Source organism: Pecten maximus, chromosome 5 (assembly GCF_902652985.1).
Source record: "Pecten maximus chromosome 5, xPecMax1.1, whole genome shotgun sequence".
Lineage (NCBI taxonomy): Eukaryota > Metazoa > Mollusca > Bivalvia > Pectinida > Pectinidae > Pecten > Pecten maximus.
Genome location: NC_047019.1, coordinates 6,121,949 through 6,140,282, shown reverse-complemented (window position 1 = coordinate 6,140,282; position 18,334 = coordinate 6,121,949). Strand labels below are relative to the sequence as shown.

The following is an 18,334-nucleotide window of genomic DNA, read 5'->3' as shown; positions in this document are numbered from 1 at the left end:
GGTTTACAAGATATGGTTACAATTAGTGAAAATAATAGTTGTAAATGGGGATTTTCATTCTCTGTAGATAAAATTCAAATTGATGTTTTTACAAAAGGCAGAAAAGAAGTTTTGGTAAAAGAAGAGTATTTATATGGTAAAGCATTACCAGTTGTTGCGGATATTACGCACGTTGGTGTTGTTTTGAATTTTAAACGATGTTCATCAGACAGAACGGAGTCTGCATGTAAGAGAATGAAAGTGGATCCATGGCTCTTGTTCGATCTGGTGCTCATCCTATGACCCTTAATCCTTGAACAGTTTCAAAGGTGATTAAGGCTAAAGTTTCCCCGTCTGCCCTGTATAGGTGTGATATATGACAATTATCGAGAACCGAATTAATCAAATTAGAGCTCGCGCAAAATTTTATCGTAAAATCCATTCAAGGGTTAAACATTAGAACTAGAACTGATATGGCCAATTCCCTAATTGGATGGACCACTATAGAAGGTTATATTGACATCAGAAAACTTTTATTTCTTGCTCGTCTTTGTAGACTGAACAGTAAAACTTAACTCATACTATATTTCTCAAACGTCTATTCATGTATCTTTTGAAGGAATCCGGTCAAAATGGTTTTATTCCTGATATTGTGAGAATACTTCGCAAGTATGATTTGTTTAATCAGTTGTTGCAGTATACTTCAGATACAGTTTTTCCAAGTAGTTCAAAATGGAAGTCAATCGTCTATAAAGCTGTTTTTAATTGGGAAGAATTAATGATGTACAATAGAATGAATGACGATTCAGATTTCTGTAGGTTTTTGCTCATTCAAGATGTAATTGTTCCACATATTTATGGACAGCAGCACTAAAATTCCCTGAACATCTGATTTAAGATCAACAAGCATAGAATTTTGTCATTTCTGTGGTATTTTACATAATGACCGTATATCACATATAGTTCTCCATTGTACAAAAATTGAAAGTCTTAGAGACGATCTATGGTGTCTTATTAGTGCTGTTTTGATATAGAATTTAGTGTGTTCTTACATTCCTTATCGGAATATAACTTAATTCATGTACTACTTGGTGGTAGTCTTCCCTACAGAGTCCATCTGATCATGTGATCTTTGTACTGCATAGTGTTATTGTTGTTGACAAAGTGTTGCTGTTGTATCAGTATTAATATTGTAATACACGAATGGCTTGATTATTTTTTTACAGGAGTAGTGCCGAATTAATAACTGTTTAATAATTATTCTTTATTAATATTATATCCCCTTTACTTCGTGTGTGTAAATGCGTGTGGAAGCCTGAGAGGACTTTGCTGGTAGGACTCTCCCTAACCCCTGGGAACCTCAGGTTTCACATGCATTGTAATGATTTTGTATTATTTGATACTTACGTGACCTTTCTTTCTGTAGTTATTTAACTATTTCATAATGTATTACCTTATTCCTTCATCTCTGTAATTAACTGATGTGTTTATGTTCATTCAATTACCAATTGATGATACTTGATTTGTATTTTGACAACAATGCATATTTCTTTTTGTAATTTTTCAATTCGTCTTTGTGCTTGATGTATGTATATATATACAGCCATATAGTGTTCAATCTAATTAATCTAAGACCTCTCATTACCCTCATTAAAGATATAATTTTGATTGGACTGCATACTGGTGTGAAATATGTTGAAAAACATTTCCTGTAATATTAAGTATAAATACATGTACATGTACATAAGAGTATATATGTCATTGTTTGAATAAGCATTTCTCAATTTGCTTGAATTTCCACTAATGTAATACAATGTAATTTACTGATAATTTAAAATGAAAGACAAAATCACATTTTTCTCTAAGCATCACTTACCATAGCGTCTAGATCTGCATTTAAAAATATTATGTAATTCTTTATCCTGTTAGACTAACAAAACAACTCTGGGTACTTAATGATAAGGGATTACAGAACAAAAACAATCGTTAAAATGTCGTCACGCAAAATTTCCCACTAATTTCTCTAGAGGTTGGCAACCATGTTATGACAGCCGTTGGCTATATAAAATGCTATCACGGTACGGGGACTAGAACAAGTCTAAGTTAACTCTCCAATCAGCGGTATCTTTGTAAACAGGCACCGTCCGACAAGAAAGGTATAGGTACGTATGTACGTAGTATCACAACAATGAATAATATCTTGTCCGATTGTTGTAAATATCTACACATGTATTTAAAATGACCAAAAGTGAAATGTAACGGTATTTCGTGCATGCATCGTCGATCTTGTGTATTACATTACACACAGACATTAAACATGTTTATATGTATACGTGTACGTACACGTAAACACAAGACTACACACATGTAAACGACAGCCGGCTCTAACATAGCCTATATCTTATGCACCGTGTATATAATATTAGCGACATTTCCCGATTATGTCCCTGTTAGATACACGATATCCATATGAAAAAGGTCAAAGGTCCTTACATGACCTCTTTATCATCTCGTGCTCTCTTTAATTCTAGGTTTCGTTGGTGAAGTGGACGTAGTAAGATGGCGCACATACAAAACTACCTACCAGGTAAATATCACCGTACGCGAGGTTTATTTATAGGAGAGGTTAAGATAATTCCTCGCCGACACTCCGTATAGTTCCGTATTTGTGTAAGGGAACTAGTTTGAAATTGCAAAATAATGATCTTTTGTCAAGCGAAACATAAAGTCGATACAATAACCAACATAACAGTGATATTACGATACAGAATCTATATAATGTTGCATATTATTTTTGGATTTATATAATTTTGCGAAGTAAGCTGATCAACTTGTGATCAATATCGTCTAGAAGAGTGAAAAAGAAAAAAGACAGTTTGACGAATAACAGTCTACCTGACGTATATCTAAGAATGAACAGGTGATGAATTTGTGTAGGAACTAATTCTACACGCTGAAAGATTCACAGATCAAATACATGTGTATTCAATAATTGTTTTTGGAATTGAATATATCAAGGAATATCACTTGGTTTTAGAAGATATCAATAGTTCAAAGTAATTAAACCCATGTCCCAAGTTTGATAAACGCCCAGTGACATGTAGTGCAGAGGAGATCGGGCATGAACACTGCTTTTTCTTGATCTAGGTCAAAGGTCAAAATGTAGGTCAAACTGACTTACTTTTGAAAATATACTGACTCACATAGGTATATCCATGACCCAAATATGAAGTTCCAATGACAAGAAGTGTAGGAGATAGAGCCCGGAAAAGAGATAAAGTACGGAAAAACGAATGGTCACATCACAAAATGACATGCCCCAGATTGCGTATTCGGCTCCAGAAATTCAAAAAAAAAAAAAAACTGAAAGGGAATATTATTTTCAATTAAAGTAAACTCATTGGATATTTCAGTTCAGTTTGATGTTTTTCCATTATGGTATAAATCTTCTCTCTTAAATAAAATACCCACGTCGTGGTGAATATTGCAGCTGTTTGTGATATACGGTCTGATGAATACACTATCAAAGAATGACTGTGACATCGACGGGCGGTTAATAGTGCTATCCCACTGGAATGTTAATGTCACACATGGATTAATTAGGTAGTGTGCCATCCTCCCCGGTCATTCTATAATGATAATATGCATTTACCCTTTTATAGACTCTGTCTCGGTATTGGGGCAGAACTTCATCACTCTGGCAGAAAAGTCACCAGAAAGACATCGCAAAATGTAGTCTAACGAGCAATAAGACAATCATAAAAAGAGGATTATATAAAATTTATATATATATATATATATCAAATATTGCACATTTACTTTTGATGCTTAAAGGTCTATAAGAGAAGAGACTTCTTAAGAAAACCCTCACAATGCTGCAATGGATTCGCGTATGGATTATCGTATTCGGCAACACATGCATTACTTTTTTCTGATTCCATAATGACATATCTACATATACAGTGCGATTTTGTGTTAAACCTTTCATTTTGGTATTCGCACTAATTATTCACGATACTGGTTCATTTTTATTTCTCACTAAACAGACATGCACCTAATGTGTGCTCACAAGACCATTAAAATATTATTAATAGTAATAATTAATCGTTTTCACAAATTTGTTCTCAAGCCAAATTCGAGGAGTCTGAGTTGACCGTACTTACCACTCATCTTGGAGAGCAGAGGAAAGTTCTGCGGCATGAAGGCCTCAACTTAGATGTGAACTTCATCAGCTCTGGATTCATCCCCGATGTCAGAGAAAACTTAAAGAAGATAAAAGAAATGGAATGTCGCGACGACGATGTGTTCATCTGTGCAGCAATGAAAGCAGGTATATTCAATTTCTTATTTCAAATTATTGTATCATACATTCACTGTCACGTTTTGATAAAGCCTGTTAGCTCCGAACTATATTTCTATGACCGAAATGTAAAATGAAATCGGATATCGATGTATACTTCCGATAAACCAGAAAACCACCATCGAGTAACAAAAAAAAAAAAAAAAAAAAACTATCTGAAAAAGGAACAATGGTAAAATCTTTGTACAAACTATCAAATTCTAGAGGAATGGTGAACTTTGGCTATCATACCCAGCTCACAATGAAGTCACATAGAGCCAAAAGTACTGAAAATGACGTGTGTTGGATTTTACATTTTAGAAATGAAATTATAAAAAGACTACTGCTTTCTGCAGGAACACACTGGGTTTGGGAAATAACCACCATGTTGCTGAAAGGAAAGGCAGAATACGAAAACGTTTCCAAGGAGACGAGAATGGTGGAATTCCATTGGCCAGAAGAATTTGACAATCTGCCATCACCAAGAGCCCTCAACACACATTTCTACTTGAGACTTCTTCCGGAACAGTTACAAAATGGCTCCAAGGGGCGAATCATCTTTATTCAGAGGAACCCTAAAGATGTTGTTGTTTCGAATTTCCATCACAGGAAGAGCATGACCATTGGTCAATTCAAGCATTCATTCAGCGACTTTCTACAAATTTATCTTGATTATGGTATTATTAAGTATACATTAATTTGATCCTCTCATGTCAAAATGACATCCATTGATTGGTAACATCACATATCTATGTGTTTTTTTATAATACTGAAATAGTATTAAATTTGTACTTTGTTTTCCAGGTTTTACGGTCGATTGGTTCAAATATACAAACGACTGGAACGAAATAATAGCGAACAACAAGAATTTACAGATTCATATGATGTACTATGAGGACTTGATAAAGGTATTGGCACCTAGTCATTTCTGTAACGCTTTCAATGTCATCTCTGATCTAAATTAGAGTCAATTTTCTTTCGTGAAGAGAGACATATCCTTATATGGACATTATGATTGACGAAATACCGCTCTTTGCAGAACCCTATTGGAGAAACCAGACGTTTGGCCGACTTCCTCAAGGTAGACTATGATGAGCAGCTGATCAAGGATGTGAGCCAAAACTGCAATTTCAAAAATCTTAAGAAAGCAAATAAGGAAGTCAAGGCCGCTGCAACCGGAAATCCTAACCCGGAAATGGATGATTTCCAAAATATGTACAGGAAAGGTAAAAGCAAATATGTTTTAATGAATTCCAACGTCATTTTAACTTCCGTCATCAGCCGTATATAGAAGATCAATATTCAGGTGCTTTGTCTAAGGCATAGTAAATCAATGGGACATTATTCTACTGTAAAATATGTACATATACACCCTTGTACATCGTCCTGTAGACATGTTTTTCTTCTCGTCGCGTTTAAAGTTAAGTATTTTGGTGTTATCGCAATATCATGTTTTTGCAGGTGAAGTTGGAGATTGGAAGAATTGGTTTACGGTAGCCGACAATGAGAAGTTCGATGCTGTTCTGGCGGAACGGATGAAAGGACTTAATTTTGAATATACATACAGTTTACATTGATAGACATTCATTCATGTCGGACTGAATTTTTTTTATCATTTTAGACATTTCATAACTTTAATGTGTGATGTGATGGTGCTATTGTGTTTTATTGATAAATCATTCATATAAAATCTATATATTTTACAATTAGAAAATAACACAATTTTTGATACTACATGTGGTATTACACAATAAAACATATTGCAATGGATATGGTCGTATGTACAATGCAGACAGGTAAAATTCAAATAGTATGTACAATGCAGACAGGTAAGATTCAAATAGTATGATGTACATTACATAATATTAAGCCGTTTCAATATTCAGATATGAAGTTTTCTTTTCTTGGAAATGCAATTCAAAATTGGATTATTTCTCTTTGTCATTGTCGTAACCATAGTCATCGTGATACTGATGAGTCGGAAGACTCCAAGTTAATAAAGAGGATGAACTATATCTAAATCCATACACGATAGGACAATTTTGTTATGATATTGCTACAACTTACATTCCTGTATATATCTTTTAAGTTTACCGATTAAGAGAATGATCAAAGCAGCCTAGAACTTTAAGGCATTTCTGCCTAATAAACATTTTATTAAGTGTATGCATGTGTTTTTATTTAAATTCCAACTGCAAGACGAACTCTGGTCATTTCCAAAAAATACATTCATGATAATAAAACGCCGTTCTTGACGTGTTTTGTTCACCATGGATAACGTGCGACCTTTGTAGAAAGCAAACATTTAGGTTAGGCTGTCTGATTTTGATATAAAAATTTTACTTTCACAAGACCTGTGATTATTTATATTTAAATCCTTAACTGAAAAGTATTAGTAACCTCCAGATCAACATTCATTGAACGAGATTTATAATGTATTGGTTGGCACTGTTGTTTATTGGTAGGATGCAGATCTACCTGACACAGACTTGGTGTTGTGTCCTTGAACATGATACTATTCTGCCGTGTTCCAGTTGACTCAGGTGTAAATGTGCACGTTGTAAGGCATTGCAAGAAATGTTGTGTGTAATCTGTTACCGCCGAAATGGCAGTTTCCCGATTGTGTCCCTGTTAGATACACTATACCCATATAAAAAGGTTAAAGGTCCTTGCATGACCTCTTTATCATCTCGTGCTCTTTTAAAGTGTCACCGGTGAAGTGGACGTAGTAAGATGGCGCACATACAAAAATACCTAGCAGGTAAATATCACCGTACACGGGGTTTATTTATAGGAAAGTATTAAAATAACACCTCACCGACACTCCGTAAAGTTCCATATTTATGTGGGGCAACTACAAAATGTAGTTTGGAACTGTAAAACTAAGATCTTTTGTCAAGCGAATCATAAATTCAATACAATAACCAGCATTACAGGGATATTATTATACAGAGTTTATATAATGTTGCATATTGGATTTATATCATTTTGCGAAGTAAGCTTATCAACTTGTGATCAAATTCGTCTGGAAAAGTGAAATAAGAAAGAAGACAGTTTGACGAATAACAACCTATCTATCAGACTATATCTAAGAATGCACAGGTGATGAATTTTTGTAGGAACTACTGTTTGTTTACCCTTGACCCAACTATGAAGTTCCAACGTCAAGTAGTGTAGGAGATAGAGCCCGGAAAAGATAAAGTACGGAAGAACGAATGGACACAACGTAATATTACATTTACTCGCTTCCTTGTAGGGAACTAAAAATCATGACGTCACTGTGATGTCACAAAATGACATGGCCGCCCAGATTGCATATTCGGCTCAAGAAATTAAAACAAACAAACTGAAAGAGTATAGTACTAGTATATTTCAGTTCAGTTCAGATTGATGTTTTTCCATCACGGTATAATTTTTCTTTCTTAAATAATACCCACGTCGTAGTGAATATTGCAGATGTTTGTAAGTTTGTTTGGAATTTTGGTTCTTGCAATAAATATACGGTCTAAAGAATACACTAACCAAGAGTGATTATGACACCGACTGTCGGTTTATAGTTTCATTACAACGAAATGTTAATGTCATTTTTGGTTTGTTTGGTTTGTTTTTGTTTAACGTCCTATTAACAGCCAGGGTCATTTAAGGACGTGCCGGGTTTTGGAGGTGGAGGAAAGCCGGAGTACCCGGAGAAAAACCACCGGCCTACGGTCAGTACCTGGCAACTGCCCCACGTAGGTTTCGAACTCGCAACCCAGAGGTGGAGGGCTAGTGTTAAAGTGTCGGACACCTTAACCACTCGGCCACCGCTGCCCCCTGATAATGTCATACGGTCATGGCCTCTGCAACCGGAAATCTAAACCCGGGAATGGACGATTTCAAAAATATGTACAGGAAAGGTAAAAGAAGCAAATATGTTTTAATGAATTCCAACGTCATTCTAACTTCTGTCATAAGCCGTACATAGAGGATCATTATTCAGGTGCTTTGTCTAAGGCATAGTTTTTCTTCTCGTCGCTTTTAAAGTTAAGCATTTTGGTGTTATCGCAATATCATTGCTTTTGTAGGTGAAGATGGAGATTTGAAGAATTGGCTTACGGTAGCCGACAAGGAGTTTGATGCTGTACTAGCGGAACGAATGAAAGGACTTAATTTAGAATATACATACAGGTTACATTGATATACAATCATTCACATCCGACTAAATGTTATCATTTTAGACATTTCATAACTTTAATGTGTGATGTGAAGGTGCTATTGTGTTTTATTGATAAATCATTCATATAAAATCTATATATTTTACAATTAGAAAACAACACACTTGTTGAATACTACATGTGATACTCAACTATGAAACCTATTCCAATGGATCATATCATCGTATATACAATACAGACAGTCAATTTCAAATTTCAAATAGTTTGATGTACATTACATAATATGATGACGTTTCAATATTCAGATGTGGAGTTTTCTTTTCTTGGCAATACAATTCGAAAATTGGATCATTTCTATTTGTCATTGTCGTAACCATATTCCTTGTGATACTGATGAGTCGGACAACGCAAAGTTAATAAAGAACTTGAACTTGGCCCCTTGGACCGAAATTGTAGCTCTGCCTGTATGCTCCCCAGGGAATTGAGAAATGTATTGGCTGATTGCCCAATAATAATGGCTGGTAATTTGTAAACCACTTTCTAACGTCGTGTGTAAGCTGTCAGCGCCGAAATGGCAGCTCCGACTGTATGCTCACCAGAGATTTGAGAAATAAATTTACTGGTTGTTAAGGGCCCAATAATAATGGATGGTAATTTGTAAGCCACTTTGAAACGGCAATGTTTCTCTGACATGGTGGTATACAAAACGCCAAACTATTATTATTTGACAAGAGTCTAATGATCTCTTCATCGATGAGAAATAAACGATAACTCTCAAATATATTTTAATGCAAGATTGGCGAATTAAGTTGCCTCGAATAGAAAGTTTTCAACCAACCAAAACAATCAGCGACGTCATCACGAACTTGTTTATTCATGACGTCATAATAGTGTCATTTCACACATTTCTTGCAATATTTATGACATAGTCGCAGGACATCACAGAATATGACATCACCAATAAGATATATCGTGTTAAGACATAATAAGACAAATATAAATTTGTTTAATAATGCCCACTTATTTATTTACAAAATCTGCCATCAGAGTGTTAAGGACAAGCTCAAATATTCAATAACACCACACACGATATAAGTGTATTGTAGATTATATAATACTACAGCAGCGTTATACTGAGATTATCTTTTATCAGAAATGTGTCGCTCTGTTTTATCTGCAGCTTAGAGGTTTAAAATCTAGAACATCTAGACCACTGTATGATAACACACACAACTTAAATTATCCGTAAATAAAACGAAACAAGAAAAAGCTGTACTCATCAAATATCTTGACTATCATGGAATCTGGGACACATTTTTGTTGCTCTATTTAGAAACCAAAAGGCCATGATTAAAGAAGATGACTGATGACACCAGAGATATCATGCATTGCGATTTCACACAAAAAAGCATTGTAAGAACTAAACATGAAAGTGTAAATTTTTTTTTTTTTTTTTTTTACTTTTGACATTTTTATTCAGATTTTCCACATAAAGTAATTACATGATAAAGAAAAAAACAAAGACAACTTTCACACACACACACTTACATACACAGACTATATATAATATATAACTTGAATACAGAGTATGTGAACTTTTTTCAACACGCCTATGTTTGAAGTGTTAAATTATTAATACATGTACTCAACATGTAATACATGTTACAGGCATTGATTCAAGACTTTGTACTCGGGAAGATGAAATACCAGGAACACTTTCTTTTGTGTTCAAACCTACTTACAGTCGACATGCATATATTCTTCATTCTAGAATATTCTGTTTATGCCTATTATAAAACATTCACATAGAAACAGGTAATTTTCTATAGTAAAGAAACCCTTGACAGGTAAGCATATTAGTCGGAGAGCTGTTAACCCACAATTTACATGTACTGTACATGTATATGTCATTCAGATTGCAATGATATTGACATATAAAAAAATATTTAAGAAAACGTTTCCGAGGTCATCAAAAATTCCTTTTATGTATAAATTACATTGTATGATTGATATAAATGTACTTCTTTTACCGACAGAGAATCTGAAAAATCAAAATCATCTCAACGGTTGATGAAAAGCTGTTACGAGCAATATCTGTGTCAACGAGCAAAGCGTTGAGGTAACGTAGGTCAAAATTACATTATGTATAATCATCTGTTTAACATAAATCGAAATGCACAATTAATCAGTTATATGTAGTTTTTCGGACTAGGCATATGTTTATTCCAAAACGAGACGACATTCGGCACTAAGCCTTTCTTTGTGGTTCGTTGTCGAATTCAGTTTTGATTCTTTGTAAAAGATCTTTGTTTGTGAAGACGTCTATTGCTGTCATCGCCATTGCCTTCCCCTGTAGTATGGTATACGGCTGGGCGGCAGCGGCACCTTCCAGAATAAACAAATATTTTCGTTAAATCAGGCAAAATAAGAAAAACATAACTTTTCATGTAAAACACAAAACCACAAGATATTTAAAACTGCTCTAAATTTAGGAACAATACAAATTCAAATTTTGAAGTATAGTTATAAGTTTTTAATCAAACAGCTGTGAAAACCCCTTATGTGGTTGATCTTGCTATAGATTCAGGGAATGCCCTTATGTGGCTGACCTTACATGTAGTATCAGTGAATCCCCTACTGTGATTGACCTTACAAGTAGTATCAGTGAATCTCCTATTGCGGTTGACCGTTCCTGTAGCCCCAGTGAATCAACTATTGAGGTTGACCATTCCTGTAGTGTCAGTGGAGCCCCTGATATGGTTGACCTTACCTGTAGCTCCAGTGAATCAACTAATTTTGTTGACCGTTCCTGTAGTATCAGTGAAGCCCCTTATGGGGTTGATCTCACCTGTAGTACCAGAGGACCCCTTTGAGTGGTTAACCTTACCTGTAGTACCAGTGGATCCCCTAGTGTGGTTGACCATTCCTGTAGCCCCAGTGATCCCTCCCTTTATGCGGTTGACAGTTCCTGTTGTACCAGTGATGCCCCTAGTGTGACTGATATTGCATCAGTGAAGCTCATATAGTGGTCGGGTTGACTTACCTGTAGCCTAGAGTAAAGCCCTTAGTGTGATTCACCTTACCTGTAGCCTAGAGTAAAGCCCTTAGTGTGGTTCACCATACCTGTAGTCTAGAGTAAAGCCCTTAGTGTGATAAAACTTACCTGTAGCCCCAGTGAAGCCCCTAGTGTGGTTGACCTCGTCTGTTCCAATGTAAAAGAATGGGTGGATACTAGGGACAACGTATGACACGTTTCCCATATCGGTTGATCCCAAGGGAGCATTTTCTGTAGGCGTTCCATGTTTCGTGAAATCTAGCCCCAGTTCCTTGGCGTTCGTCTCGAAAGACGAAGCCAGAGCTTTGTTACTGATGACATTTAAATATGGCATTTCTGAGAAGTCGTACTCAATCTGTCGTAAAATAAAATAATAAAAAATCTACATTTTATAGACTTCTTTGTTTTTCTTTACTCTGGTCCAATTACTCATATTACAATCTCTACTGCAGGACAATACATATTATTTGATATGGACGATATATGTTTTAAACATCGCGCACTACCTTGCATCCTGTTGCGGTTGCTGCACTTTCAAAACAAGCAATGATTTTCTCCCGCAACACATTAAGCTCCGCCCTATTTGGTGCCCGGATGTAATATTCCAATGAAGCCTCTTCCGGTATGATATTTGGCCTAACTCCACCTTTTGTGATGATTCCTATTTGACACATTTAACCAAGAATGAGTTGTTTGTATGGTGAATAACATAATTTCAAAAATAACTAATCTTAAGAATCTTAAATTCCCCAATTCTTGGTACCAAAAGTATATATAAGCTACTACAAAGAAATAGTAGATCGAAACTTTCAGTGTCTGTTTCTATTATTTTAGAACGTTACCATGGACTCTCCATGTCGGTTTCATCTGTTGGCGCATGCAAGACACGGTCTGGTAGCACGTGACTGCCGCGTCAAGTGCGTTGATACCCTCCCACGGAAAGCCAGCGGCATGACTGGCCTTGCCCTTATACGTCACGGTTACCCTGGAAACAGAGGGTGTTAATATTATCATCAAATTCATAAATATTCAAACCATCAGTTTCTGGACACTCCACCACCACCAGCACTTCTACTACCACCGCCAACAACAACAACAACAACAACAACAACAACAAATATAGCTTGTTCATTAAAAGGTGACACTTTTATATTATGGAGCATCATTACAAACATCAATATGACATTTCTGTTGTTACAAAAATTAGTAAAATGGTAAAAAAAATACATTCCGATTAAATAAGGGTGTTAGTTTTATCTGTTGAAATGAATCACAGTGAGATAAATAAGGTGATAATATGTTGTGGCAATATATGAAAATCAGAAATATGATATCAAAACATCAGACAGCTTTAACGATTATTCTAAGAAAACTTATTTCGGCAACTGACCAATCAAGTGCCAATGTGCCCGGAAGTAGAGAGTCACTCGGCCTCGGATGTGACATCATAGCTACGTCAATTTTCTCAAACGCTTCTTTTTGTAGCAAAATAAGTTTACCTCCTTCGTTTTCTTCGTCTGGTGTTCCCATAACAGTTATCTGCCAAGAATAGCTTTGATTAATGAGAACAAAAGCATACTAATCCAGGAGTGGAAAGTGGGAATGTCTCCAAAAGCACGACATAGATGTGCTAGAGGGTGACAATATGAAGTGTACATGCATACTTAAAGTGATATAGGTGAATATGTCAACGCTACCAAACATATCGATATGCAAGAAAGATGGTTTAGGATCTCATTCAAAGCAGGTCCCGATTAGAATAATACAAGGTGAAACAGCATTAAAAGAAGGAAAATATGAAAGCATGCTATATCAAGACTGTGACGGTTGTAAGCATTGATTCGCAAACCTCTGACGGGCAAGCATGGGCGGCTTTAAAACATCTCCTGGTGCCGGATGTGACATCATCGCCACGTCAATATTATCAAATCCATGTTTATCGATGAGAAGGATTTTCCCGCCACCTCCTTCTTCTGCCGGAGTTCCTAGCACCATCAACTACAGCATGTATAACAAGACCATCAGTTAAGGTATGTTTACAAAGGAATGGACATTCTAATCGATGATGATAAGTAATTCAATAAGATATGTTCCGTTCGTTCTTAGTAGTAGACATCGAGGAGATTATGTAAAAGAAATCAAATTCAACCTAGTGTAAATAATTTGCAAAATATATTGATTTATAGACCATTGAAAAAGTACGAGATTAATAAGCCAATGGAAAGGTAAGCGACGTCTGCTTCTAGTCGCGACTCAAAGGAAATCATTTATGACACCCGCCATGCAAATATAGTTGCGACACAAAGGTAATCATTGACGACACCCGCCATGTAAATATATTCGCGGCTCAAATGTAATCATCAACGACACCCACCACGTAAATTTACCCGCGGCTCAAAGGTTATCATCGACCAAACCCGCCTTGCAAATACATGCGAAATCGGGACTCAAAGGTTAGTTTTGTTTAACACACAGGAATATACTGACTGTAAACAAAAGCTAGGAAATTATTGATAAAGTCTCATTTTTCATCTTAACAATTGAAGATATATAAAGAAAGCAATCTTAGATAAATTGTACGCGAACATAGAATACAATGTTCCTAACCTAATGCTTATGGAATTGGATACCTTGGCCATATCCATGAAAATATTTTACAATATATCGTCATGATATGCAGTCAGGGAATTTCACAGGAGTCAAATATCACTTATATCACTCGTCAGTTTTCACGACGGCATCTTCTGCACGTGCTTTCTGCTAGTGTCTTCTATAGCACGTCGGTGAGGTGATGCTAATGTCTAGAAGCGTTGACATACAGGAAAAAGTCAGAAAAAAGTAAACGGATTGAAACAGAATAATTGATAGCTATAGTCAAACTTCGTTATATCGAACTTTGATTATTCAAAGGCTTCTTAACTCGAAGCAAAAATTCAGTTTCGACAATAAAAATCGTTTATAAAAAAAACTTTGAATACTCGGGATGTTAGGGAGTTTGTTCGCGAATCAGCTGGTTTCTTACTTGAAAGCTGATCCAAAGGAATCCTTATTGAAAAGGACTCCACCTCCCCTATCAGGCCCGCCTCTCGCCCTCTAGAAGTGGGATATACTTTTGAATTATTTATAATTGATATAGTTGACAAAGGATGAGAAGAAAGACATTTTCATTCTTTTTTTTAAATAATAAAACCATGTATACATGCAAAATTCAACTATACAATCATCAAATCATAGCAAATGTCATCACACACAAGTCAAGCAGCATACATGCATTTAATTAGATATTTTGACAAGACCTATTTTTGATCTGTTATCCCCAACCAAGATTATACATGTAGGAAAATAATCAGAAAAAAACATTTATACACGTCAGTCAGACATTAAAAGTTGACTTATTCAAGCATTTAATCGTAACATGTTTCTTAACGAGCATACATGCATTCACCTAGATATCTTGACAAGATAGACATTTTATATATATTATCCGAGCAAAGATGGATAGCTGTATATCAGTACCTTTACTAAGTAGTGCTACATGTTCATACATATTTATAAACTACATCTACAGTCATGATAAGGCATAAATAAAAATGCATTCGTTATCAGAAGAACATACATACATAAAACCATCATACGTTAATAGTTCTATCATTGAAACATTCACCCAATGAGGATACATACCTCATTTGATCTAAATTTGCATGGCTGGTGTCGTCGAGGGTAGCAGAAAACGCTTACTCTTCCTGAACATATGGTCAATTTCTTTGGGGCCTATATGCTAATCTGTATTTGTGTTATAAATTGACCTCATTCTAACAACTTTGAATAGGAATTCGATTATGTTTTATTGTTAGTACATGTATTCCCTGTTCTTTTTTATCAAAATTCTTCTATTAAATACTCCAAGAAATTCTCAAAAATTAAACACGACCACCATCGCTAGCCAAGGCTTCTGATTACCTTTCACTCCATGAACGTGGAGTGAAACGTGATCAGAGGCCTTGAATAGTGGAGATGAGCAAGACAATACCAAGGAAGAATGACATATTTAGTCCTTTTCTCTCTATCATCTTCCGACCAACCCCGAGGAAAGTGAGACAATCGGCTTGAATAATGCTACAAACTTAATTTGGTCAAAATCAATTCAGCTTTCCAAGACAAGTAGCGATTGTTTAAGAACGTCAGACGGGCGTCGGACGCTACATAATGGCATACGATAAACAAATAAGGAGATTAATAATTATAAGATAAATGAGATAAATGTTTAACATTTTATATAAACAATATGTAAGTGAAGTAAGTGTATTATATATTAACAAATACGGTTATAAATATGTAATATACTGTCTGCAATGTTAGACAGCGAGCACTGTATGAGAACTTCCTATTTCTTAACAGTCACAAATTCGTATTTCGTATCTGCGGATCAACAAGATTTTATTGTTAACGACAATGTATTTTGTATTTGGATATAACATAGAAAACCAAATGATGAAGAAAACAATTTACTTACTTTTACTATTATGCCAAGTCAGCTTAGCATAACTCATATACAAGTATTATTTATAATCTTGTATGATTGAAAATCACTTTGTAGGTAGCTGGCAAACGTTTACATTCAGGACGGTAAATAACATTCACTACTGACATGTATCAAACACTAAAAAATTACAAGTACCATCTTAACTCTATTGGATATGAAGCAGGCGGAGCTTCATTGGGAAAAATTGATTGGAAGTGGAAGGAGAACGCGTTCAGGGAATCAGAAAAGGATGTGCCGGTCAGATTTTAAATTGAGGTGAGCATCGTGCAAAGTCTGCAGTATCTGCAACACTTCATTGAAAAGAAACTCGAACATGTGTCTTTGGAATATTTTAGAATACATAGAAAATAGTTTTCCTAAACAAATTTGTTTTGTCATTTATGCAAATTATGAAATATCGTATGCATTTCTGTGAGATAAAATCACCTTTTTAGTGACGCCGAAGACTAAATACAGTGATATGCATAAATAATTTTATTGCTGTGAATTAGAGAAATATAATCAACCAATCAATCAGAGTTTAAAATGCAGAACGTGATATCCGAATTCATTTATACCATCGAATATTTTTTATTATTATGATGCAGACCACCATGGTTCTATATTGGTCACTGGATATTTCTTATAACACAGACTTAAATTATATATATTGATAATATTCGCATGATTTATCTACTATTTTGATATCTGTTTTGTTCCCGCCTACCTTGCCGATAGGTTGCCCGGATGTTTCCATGGCAGCCTTGATTCCAACCCCGGCTGCCACGCCCAGTTCTGCTATCAGGTTGTGTCCACATGCGTGACCAATCTCTGGCAGCGCGTCATACTCACACAACACCGCCACATGTGGACCCGCGCTATCGTCACCGAATGTGGCCCGGAAAGCCGTGTCGAGTTTGTACTTCCTCTCCACGTGAAGTCCTTGATTCTCCAGGAAATCAGTCAGTATGGTGTGAGCATGGTGCTCTTTGAAGTTCATCTCTGGATTCTTCCATAATTCCTGACTGATATTGTTTAGTTCCGAAGCTACCCTGTCGATCGCTTCACAAGCGACTTTCTTTAACTCCGCCATGTTGTATCAGTTTGTCTGATAACTGTTGGTGATAATATTGTGTTCAGTGGTGTATATATAATACACAACCTTGCCGAAATATTGTATGGAGTCCCGGGCTGGTAATCGTTCTAATACGTGTCGAAAATGTAGTACAGATATGCATCATAAATGTAAGTAATCCTTTACGAAATATTCATTTTTTTACTAGTATATTGAAATAAATGTTCTTTTTTTATCGTTTTCTATAGAAGAATATTATTGTAAATGTTTCATGTGAAATTGTAAATTCTAGTCAACTACGCTTTGTCTTGTCAATGCGTTCAGTAGATATATCGTGTAATAAAGAGTCATGCTGTTACGTTTTATTGTTTTAATTCAGAGTAGATATAATTACTTAAATTACGCTTTAGTATTATGACTAAATAAATGTCGTCATATACAACATGTGGTAATGTTGTTGATTTATTGATTATTTGTTTCCATAGTAAATAAATAATGTATTCTCAGTAACAGGGATGAATATTCATGTTGTGCGTATTGTATATAGGTTACCAGGTTGTGATTGTTTACGTTATATTAAAATAATCAAGTTGATGTACATTGTAAATCTGTATAAATATAGAGGAATCCCAACCTACACTACTGTAAATAAAGTACTGAATTAATAGGTCATCTAATGCCAAATAATGTCCTTGCAGCCCAGAGGTTATTAATGTGTAGGAAATGCTTCTATTGTAAATGCATTGTGGTGTCCACAGAGAGTTGTGTTTAGAATATAGTTACAATGCAGAACTCTTTGTGAGGTGTTTTGTTTTTCACACACCCTACCCCTACCCCCACACCCAATCCTAATTCTCCTACTACAATAGTCGTATACATCATGATGACTACATGCATTTTTGGTCAGTGTGATGAGGCATTTATTGTATATATGTACATCATTATTAAATTTTATGTCGTTTTTGCAATAAACAGCCTATTTCAAATCTCAATGGGATTACTGGTTATCATTTGTCTATTGTTATATTTGTCTATACAGTATAGCTTGCTGTGTGACTACTGAACCGAATCGCACATCACCAATATATATTTATCCTGCAACTGCCACCGCATTGTCGGAATACACCCACCGTATATATTTTTGCTGTATACGGCAGTGACGGAAAACAGCTGTATTTTGGAATCTTAGCACGTGCGTCAGTTCGACTGA

General features: G+C 35.5%; 2 protein-coding genes across 3 annotated transcripts; one reads left to right on the top strand and one right to left on the bottom strand.

Moving 5' to 3' along the window:
• Nucleotides 1–2,122: 2,122 nt before the first annotated feature.
• On the top strand, nt 2,123–6,484 carry LOC117326973 (sulfotransferase 1C2-like). The gene is made up of 7 exons (XM_033883776.1): nt 2,123–2,141; nt 2,511–2,566; nt 4,109–4,309; nt 4,675–4,995; nt 5,123–5,226; nt 5,358–5,544; nt 5,780–6,484. The coding sequence occupies exons 2-7, from the start codon at nt 2,539–2,541 to the stop codon at nt 5,893–5,895; spliced, it is 957 nt and encodes a 318-aa protein (XP_033739667.1). The 5' UTR covers nt 2,123–2,141; nt 2,511–2,538; the 3' UTR covers nt 5,896–6,484.
• A 2,989-nt stretch (nt 6,485–9,473) lies between these two features.
• On the bottom strand, nt 9,474–17,171 carry LOC117326972 (peptidase M20 domain-containing protein 2-like). 2 transcript variants are annotated; one of them, XM_033883774.1, is made up of 6 exons: nt 16,777–17,171; nt 13,377–13,525; nt 12,370–12,512; nt 12,034–12,188; nt 11,636–11,882; nt 9,474–10,857 (listed from the first exon to the last, which is right to left on the bottom strand). In XM_033883774.1, exons 1-6 carry the CDS (start codon nt 17,140–17,142, stop codon nt 10,721–10,723), a joined length of 1,197 nt encoding a protein of 398 aa, XP_033739665.1. In that variant the 5' UTR covers nt 17,143–17,171; the 3' UTR covers nt 9,474–10,720. The 2 variants fall into 2 exon arrangements, with proteins under 2 accessions (XP_033739665.1, XP_033739666.1); XM_033883775.1 differs by lacking the exon at nt 13,377–13,525 and adding an exon at nt 12,918–13,066.
• Nucleotides 17,172–18,334: the final 1,163 nt, after the last annotated feature.

What these genes read in the sequence shown, in the direction of transcription:
- LOC117326973 (XM_033883776.1), top strand. Translation starts at nt 2,539, where the DNA reads ATGGCGCACATACAAAACTACCTACCAG. An exon ending in ACTATGAGGACTTGATAAAG is followed by an intron (nt 5,227 to 5,357) that starts GTATTGGCACCT and finishes CGCTCTTTGCAG; the next exon opens with AACCCTATTGGAGAAACCAG. An exon ending in CCAAAATATGTACAGGAAAG is followed by an intron (nt 5,545 to 5,779) that starts GTAAAAGCAAAT and finishes ATGTTTTTGCAG; the next exon opens with GTGAAGTTGGAGATTGGAAG.
- LOC117326972 (XM_033883774.1), bottom strand. Translation starts at nt 17,142, where the DNA reads ATGGCGGAGTTAAAGAAAGTCGCTTGTGAAGCGATCGACAGGGTAGCT. An exon ending in CCCATGCTTGCCCGTCAGAG is followed by an intron (nt 12,513 to 13,376) that starts GTTTGCGAATCA and finishes CTCTGTTTCCAG; the next exon opens with GGTAACCGTGACGTATAAGG. An exon ending in GGGCTTCACTGGGGCTACAG is followed by an intron (nt 10,858 to 11,635) that starts GTAAGTTTTATC and finishes TTATTCTGGAAG; the next exon opens with GTGCCGCTGCCGCCCAGCCG.